Consider the following 8378-nt stretch of genomic DNA (forward strand, 5'->3'; position numbering starts at 1 on the left):
ACGGGAAGATGCATCCCCAAATCTGCTGACCAGAGGAACTTGTAAGCAGACCCGCGAACGCATCTCCGGTGGATCGGCCAGGTCCCGAACTCCGCCTGGGTGCCGGCTCTGGTGAAGCGCCTTCACGCGCCACCAGGCTTCTGATCTTGATTGTACTTAGATTTTGGGTAGTTCTGGCATCTCGGGCAAGGGACTCGGCCACCCGTGTCGCCAATCCGCGTCGTCCCGCGCGACTCCGCGACGCCGGTGCAGGTGCCTATGACTTATACTACATGCACTACTCTAAATCCGTTCCAATAGCAACATTTGTATTTTTGTGCATGTTTTATAAGTACAAAGATAAAGTTTTCAAAGCCTAAAGCTTTTGCCGATTTTCAATGCAACATTCTCCGCATGAAAGTAACAATATTTTTCGAAATAGCCTGTTCTTTTGAGGGAAATGTCAAGTTCGCTGGAAATTAGTGGGCATAGGTAAAAAAAAGATATCATTTCCAGACTCAGCGCTAAACATTACGTAAGAAATGGACTACATATTGCAATTTGGAACTATAAATTCTAGCCCGGTTTAAAAACAACGTATGTGCAATTAGTTTCCCCATGCACGTAAGTGTTTTTCCAGAAAAGCCAGAATTTATAGTTCCAAATTGCAAAATGCAGTCCAAATGATCATCATGTATCCAGGATTCTTTTGGTGCAGACCAATGTTATTATTAACTTGAGAACCTTTTTTCCATGTTTTTCCTAGAATAATAAAAAAGTGTTTTTAATGCTACTACATTTTGCAATTTGGAACTATAAATTCTAGCCCGGTTCTATTCGGTTAGCCATTCTGTATCCGTATGGGGGACTGTACTGTCACAGGTTTAGCAATCCTGCGGACCCCAGCTGGTAGCCCCTGCCTCAAAGGGGGTGGGTAGACAGGGCTCTTAGCTGTGGTGAAAGCAACCTGTCTAGGAGAGGCAACTCCGAAATCAAACTCTGGCCCTCCAGGTTGGGGGTTGGGGCATCGGGCTGACTCCCCGATCCTCGGAAAAAATACACAATGTCAAAAAACCTAACCAAACTGCCTCGGTAACCATGGAAAAAAAACGGACTCTTCGACTCAAACTAAGGAAAAGGACACTGAATTTTGGCACTTGGAATGTCCAAGGGATATCGACGAAATTGACGGAGGTTGTGTCGGAGATAAAGAATCACGGGGTGGACGTATCAGTACTAACAGAAACCAAGAAAAAAGGCCACGGATCTGAAAGTTTAGGAGATTACGACATGTTTTTCAGTGGAGTAAGTAAGGAACAACGGGCTCAGCAGGGTGTTGCAATTCTCATCCGGAAAACCTTGCGGAAGTACATTAACAACTGGGAAGCTGTGAGTCCGCGCATAATCAAGATGAATCTCACGGTGTAAGGGCACAGAATTGCAATACTTGGAGTGTACGGGGTGAATGACGATGCTCCTGTGGGGCTAAAAGACCAATTCTTTGAACAACTAAATGAAGAAATCGAGCAAATTGGAACAACGAGGGAAGTGCTAATCATGGGAGACCTAAATGGAAGAACGGGTCGCAGGAGGGGTTGCAAGGTGGTTGGACCATATGGAGAGGAGGTTGTGAATGATAGCGGTATCCGAATCATCGATAGCTGTGATCAAAATGATCTAAAAATCTTAAACGGATTCTATCAGCGTCGCGACATTCACAAATACACCTGGGTGCAGCCAACGCGAGGTTTGAGGTCCATTATTGACTATGTGATTGTGAGGCAAAAATCCAAGATAAAGGTTCAGCAAGTGAGGGTGTGCAGAGGTCTCTCATGTGGCAGCGACCACTATTTTCTCGAAGCAAGAATAGCTTTCCCGGCGAAGGACGGCCAGCGAGTCGAGCCTGTGCAGCAATATCAGCAGCAAGAGAGGGTTGTCCTTCACCGGAAGAAGTATAATATCGATAGTCTCCACCATGATAGCGTTAAACGTCTGTACAGGCAAAGGCTGGACGAAAAGTTGGTGGAGAGGTATTTTAGCAGCACTGAGGAGCATTATCAATTCATTAAGGATTGTATTCACTCTGCGGCTAGTGAAGCCTTAGGAGTTTGTGAAGAAGATAACTTGAGGCGTAAGGCATACTGGTGGGACGCGGAAGTGGAACGAGAGATCCAAGATAAGCGAAACAAGCACCATTCTTTTCTGTCCTCTAAGAGGGATGAAGACAAGGTTGTTTACAAGCAGGCTCAAGCTCGGGTGAGGAGTCTCATTACAAGGAAGAAAAACGAGACTTGGGAGCAGAATTGCTCCAAAATTAACACCTACCTCGGGGGCAGAAAGAGTGCGGAAAGTTGGAAATTATTAAAAGGCCTGCGAAGGGATATGAATCGTGATATTTTATCTCGTATATCGATCCGCCAGTTGGAGGAACATTTTAAACAATTATTGACCGAAAGGCGACCAGAGTTTCAGGGAGGCACGCAGATAAACACCGATGAGGCATCCACTTTATCAGTCCAGCTCTTTGATGTGGTTAAAGCCGTCAGGGAGTTGAAGAATGTGAAAGCTTATGGACCCGGAGATATACACATACATATAAGTCGCTTTACAGCACTCCCTCGCGCTCTACGACTCCTAACCTCCACTGCTCTCTTTCAAACCACAAATCTTGGGGGATTGAGCACCTTAACATTTCCGCTTCAATCCCTTCCCTCCAACCTTTCATTGGGCGCCCTCTGCGTCTTCTCCCAGGAGGAACCCAGTCAAGGACCTTCTTCGGCAACCTGTCTCCTGCCATTCTCTGGACATGACCATACCAAATGAGTTGTTTTGTCATAATGTCATGCACGATGGTCTGCTTGGCATCCATGATATCCCGTACCGTCTCATTCCTGACGCGATCCTTTCTGGAAATACCAGCGGATCTACGCCAGAAGTCCATCTCAGTTGCCTCTAAAACCTCCCGGGTCCGCTGTTTCATCGGCCATACTTCACACCCGTAGGTTACTATGCTCTTGACAATCGCGTTGTAGATCCTTCTTTTGTTCTCTTTGGAGATCCTTTGGTCCCAAAGGACTCCATTTAACATAGCGATTGCCCTCCTACCCTGCATATTCCTGTTCTTGATGGCCTGGTCCAATCTTCCATCCTGGGTTAGAAAACACTCCTAAATATTTGTAAATATCGCAGCTTCCAATTTGCCGCCCATCCTCTAATTCTATACTTTGCTGATTCCCGCCAACGGTCAACTTCTCGGTTTTGCTGACATTCACCTCGAGGCCCCATTTCCGATACTCAGCCACCAACTTTCGAGTCATGTACTCAGCATCATCCTGATCTTGGGCGATAAGTACTTGGTCATCAGCAAAGCATAACGTGTACAGAGTTTCTTCATCATTCAGAGGGACACCCATTCCGGAACATTTTTTCTTCCATTCACGCAGTACATGTTCTAAGTATATTTTAAACAAGGTGGGGGAGAGGCAACACCCTTGCTTTAGCCCCTTTGTTACATAAAAACCCCCCGACAAGCCCCCTTTACATTTAATTCTTGCGAAAGTCCCTTGATAAAAAAGCTTAATTGCATTAATTAGTCCACGAGTAAAATCAGATTTTTCCAAGGCCTCCCAGAGTTTCACTAAAGGCACGCTATCATAGGCTTTTCGCAAATCCACGAACACCAAGTGCAATTCTTGACCAACCGCCATCTTCTTCTCAATAACCTGGGTGATGCAAAATAGATGGTCGACGGTTGATCTGCCAGCCCTGAAACCCGCTTGCTCTTCTGCCTCATGATGAATCCATTCTTCTTCGATTTTAGCTTTCAATATCTTACCATAAATTTTGCTGATCGTCCCGGTCACCGACAATCCACGATAATTATCGAGATCGTCCTTTTTCCCTTTTTTGTGGGTAGCTGTAATCCAACATTCTTTCCACTCCTTCGGGACTTCATCACCCTTCGCACATTTATCCATTAAGTCCCTTAAGCAATGGAACAGCCTGTTGGACCCACATTTAATTAATTCTGAGGGAATATCTCCGGGTCCATAAGCTTTCACATTCTTCAACTCCCTGACGGCTTTAACCACATCAAAGAGCTGGACTGATACAGTGGATGCCTCATCGGTGTTTATCTGCGTGCCTCCCTGAAACTCTGGTCGCCTTTCGGTCAATAATTGTTTAAAATGTTCCTCCAACTGGCGGATCGATATCGGAGATAAAATATCACGCTTCATATCCCTTCGTAGGCCTTTTAATAATTTCCAACTTTCTGCACTCTTTCTGCCCCCGAGGTAGGTGTTAATTTTGGAGCAATTCTGCTCCCAAGTCTCGTTTTTCTTCCTTGTAATGAGACTCCTCACCCGAGCCTGAGCCTGCTTGTAAACAACCTTGTCTTCATCCCTCTTAGAGGACAGAAAAGAATGGTACTTGTTTCGCTTATCTTGGATCTCTCGTTCCACTTCCGCGTCCCACCAGTATGGCTTACGCCTCGAGTTATCTTCTTCACAAACTCCTAAGGCCTCACTGGCCGCAGAGTGAATACAATCCTTAATGAATTGATAATGCTCCTCAGTGCTGCTAAAAGACCTCTCCACCAACTTTTCATCCAGCCTTTACCTGTACAGACGTTTAACGCTGTCATGGTGGAGACTATCGATATTATACTTCTTCCGGTGAAGGACAACCCTCTCTTGCTGCTGATCTTGCTGCACAGGCTCGACTCGCTGGCCGTCCTTCGCCGGGAAAGCTATTCTTGCTTCGAGAAAATAGTGGTCGCTGCCACATGAGAGACCTCTGCACACTCTCACATGCTGAACCTTCATCTTGGATTTTTGCCTCACAATCACGTAGTCAATAATGGACCTCAAACCTCGCGTTGGCTGCACCCAGGTGTATTTGTGAATGTCGCGACGCTGGTAGAATCCGTTTAAAATTTTAAGATCATTTTGATCACAGCTATCGATGATCCGGATACTGCTATCATTCACTACTTCCTCTCCATATGGTCCAACCACCTTGCAACCCCTCCTACTACCTGTTCTTCCATTAAGGTCTCCCATGATTAGCACTTCCCTCGTAGTTCCAATTTGCTCGATTTCATCATTAAGTTGGTCAAAGAATTGGTCTTTTAGCCCCACAGGAGCATCGTCATTCACCCCGTACACTCCAAGTATTGCAATTCTGTGCCCGCACACCGTGAGATTCATCTTGATTATGCGCGGACTCACAGCTTCCCAGTTGTTAATGTACTTCCGCAAGGTTTTCCGTATAAGAATTGCAACACCCTGCTGAGCCCGTTGTTCCTTACTTACTCCACTGAAAAACATGTCGTAATCTCCTAAACTTTCAGATCCGCGGCCTTTCTTCTTGGTTTCTGTTAGTACTGATACGTCCACCCCGTGATTCTTTATCTCCGACACAACCTCCGTCAATTTCGTCGATATCCCTTGGACATTCCAAGTTCCAAAATTCAGTGTCCTTTTCCTTAGTTTGAGTCGAAGAGTCCGTTTTTTTTCCATGGTTACCGAGGCAGTTTGGTTAGGTTTTTTGACATTGTGTGTTTTTTCCGAGGATCGGGGAGTCAGCCCGATGCCCCAACCCCCAACCTGGAGGGCCAGAGTTTGATTTCGGAGTTGCCTCTCCTAGACAGGATGCTTTCACCACAGCTAAGAGCCCTGTCTACCCACCCCCTTTGAGGCAGGGGCTACCAGCTGGGGTCCGCAGGATTGCTAAACCTGTGACAGTACAGTCCCCCATACGGTAACCCGGAGATAGTCCCTCAGAAATAATTAAATGTGGGTCCAACAGACTATACCATTGCTTAAGGGACTTGATGGATAAATGTGCGAGGGGTGATGAAGTCCCGAGGGAGTGGAAAGAATGTTGGATTACAGCTACCCACAAAAAAGGGAAAAAGGACGATCTCGATAATTATCGTGGATTGTCGGTGACCGGAACGATTAGTAAAATTTATGGTAAGATATTGAAAGCTAAAATCGAAGAAGAATGGATTCATCATGAGGCAGAAGAGCAAGCGGGTTTCAGGGCTGGCAGATCAACCGTTGACCATCTATTTTGCATCACCCAGGTTATTGAGAAGAAGATGGCGGTTGGTCAAGAATTGCACTTGGTGTTCGTGGATTTGCGAAAAGCCTATGATAGCGTGCCTTTAGTGAAACTCTGGGAGGCCTTGGAAAAATCTGATTTTACTCGTGGACTAATTAATGCAATTAAGCTTTTTTATCAAGGGACTTTCGCAAGAATTAAATGTAAAGGGGGCTTGTCGGGGGGTTTTTATGTAACAAAGGGGCTAAAGCAAGGGTGCTGCCTCTCCCCCACCTTGTTTAAAATATACTTAGAACATGTACTGCGTGAATGGAAGAAAAAATGTTCCGGAATGGGTGTCCCTCTGAATGATGAAGAAACTCTGTACACGTTATGCTTTGCTGATGACCAAGTACTTATCGCCCAAGATCAGGATGATGCTGAGTACATGACTCGAAAGTTGGTGGCTGAGTATCGGAAATGGGGCCTCGAGGTGAATGTCAGCAAAACCGAGAAGTTGACCGTTGGCGGGAATCAGCAAAGTATAGAATTAGAGGATGGACGGCAAATTGGAAGCTGCGATATTTACAAATATTTAGGAGTTTTTCTAACCCAGGATGGAAGATTGGACCAGGCCATCAAGAACAGGAATATGCAGGGTAGGAGGGCAATCGCTATGTTAAATGGAGTCCTTTGGGACCAAAGGATCTCCAAAGAGAACAAAAGAAGGATCTACAACGCGATTGTCAAGAGCATAGTAACCTACGGGTGTGAAGTATGGCCAATGAAACAGCGGACCCGGGAGGTTTTAGAGGCAACTGAGATGGACTTCTGGCGTAGATCCGCTGGTATTTCCAGAAAGGATCGCGTCAGGAATGAGAGGGTACGGGAGATCATGGATGCCAAACAGACCATCGTGCATGACATTATGACAAAACAACTCACCTGGTATGGTCATGTCCAGAGAATGGCAGGAGACAGGTTGCCGAAGAAGGTCCTTGACTGGGTTCCTCCTGGGAGAAGACGCAGAGGGCGCCCAATGAAAGGTTGGAGGGAAGGGATTGAAGCGGAAATGTTAAGGTGCTCAATCCCCCAAGATTTGTGGTTTGAAAGAGAGCAGTGGAGGTTAGGAGTCGTAGAGCGCGAGGAAGTGCTGTAAAGCGACCTTTATATATACATATATTTTTAATGCAAACTGTTGAATTAGACGTTTTTTTACAACTGAAATTCGACTTTTCGGTGAAAAGTTACCTTCGACAATATGTATTCGTGCGTCATACGATGGTCGACAGTCACATGATAACCATGGGCGTAGCAAGGGAGGACCGGGGAGGCCAGGTCCCACCTAGATTTGAAAATAGTACCATCTGCCCCCCCCCCCCCCTCAGAAATTTTGACTGGTGGAAAAAGATTTTCGTAAAGGATTTTTGCCTCTTTTAATGCAGAGTTTTTAATGACACGAACTTCATCGGACAGGGCCGTCCCATGCAGGGATGATGGCAGGGCATTGACGAATAGATGTTCCGTTGTCAGTTGCCCGATAACCTCCGGGGCGTTTGGTATACTTGGCGTTTGGGTGTATAGCAGAACGGAAGAGTTAATTGTCATGAATGTTTAATGAACACCACGTACCACGTACTCATTTGGAAAGTATTTTCTAGATTTTGCGTCATTGGGGCCTCAAAATGGGCCCCAACTGAGTCGAATGTTTTGAAAAATTCCGGACTTGTTGAATCCAACAATTCAGTAGAATTATATGCTGTAAGTACGCAAAATGGCGTAATTTTCTTGCAGAAATCGATTGATTCTTTGCGTCATGGGAGCCTTAATATACGCCCAAATAGAATTAAAATTGCGAAACATTTCTGAGGGGACCCCCTGTACTCCCCTCTGAACTAGAGGACATTCCATACCCCACGGACCCTCTTGCGGTAGAGGGGCCAGAGGCCCTTCCTAGCAAAATAACAGAGCTGCACCTATTATGATAACCATATGCCTGCGCTGTCTTATCTTCTAATCCTTTGTGTGTCGCAATAGTGAGTCACACGCCGAGCCCTCCCCCCTCCCTCCACCTTCCATCAATGCCCCACCCCGCGACTCCCGTCTCCAGTCTGTCTAGTGAATCCAGGAATCCTTCGTGCCGCGCGGTAATCGCTGAGGAATGCGGAAGCGCCGGCCGGCGCGGCGCCTAGACCTTTCAATTTAGTTTCCGAGAATCGATTCCTCCGTTATCTGTTTCCTCCACTCCTGACCTACTTCTGCGCTCATGCCGAGTGACTATTCTGAGTGTAGGGGCACACAATGGTCACTTACAGACTCACAAGAGCCTAAATTCAAATATATCGCTTACA

At 46.1% G+C, this 8378-nt stretch overlaps 1 protein-coding gene across 1 annotated transcript; it reads right to left on the minus strand.

Annotated features, from left to right (window-relative positions):
* Positions 1–4595: 4595 nt before the first annotated feature.
* On the minus strand, positions 4596–5501 carry LOC109041631 (craniofacial development protein 2-like). Its single transcript, XM_019058022.2, has one exon. It carries the CDS (start codon positions 5499–5501, stop codon positions 4596–4598), a length of 906 nt encoding a protein of 301 aa, XP_018913567.2.
* Between the last annotated feature and the right edge of the window lie 2877 nt (positions 5502–8378).

This window comes from Bemisia tabaci, chromosome 3 (assembly GCF_918797505.1).
Source record: "Bemisia tabaci chromosome 3, PGI_BMITA_v3".
Taxonomy (NCBI): Eukaryota; Metazoa; Arthropoda; class Insecta; order Hemiptera; family Aleyrodidae; genus Bemisia; species Bemisia tabaci.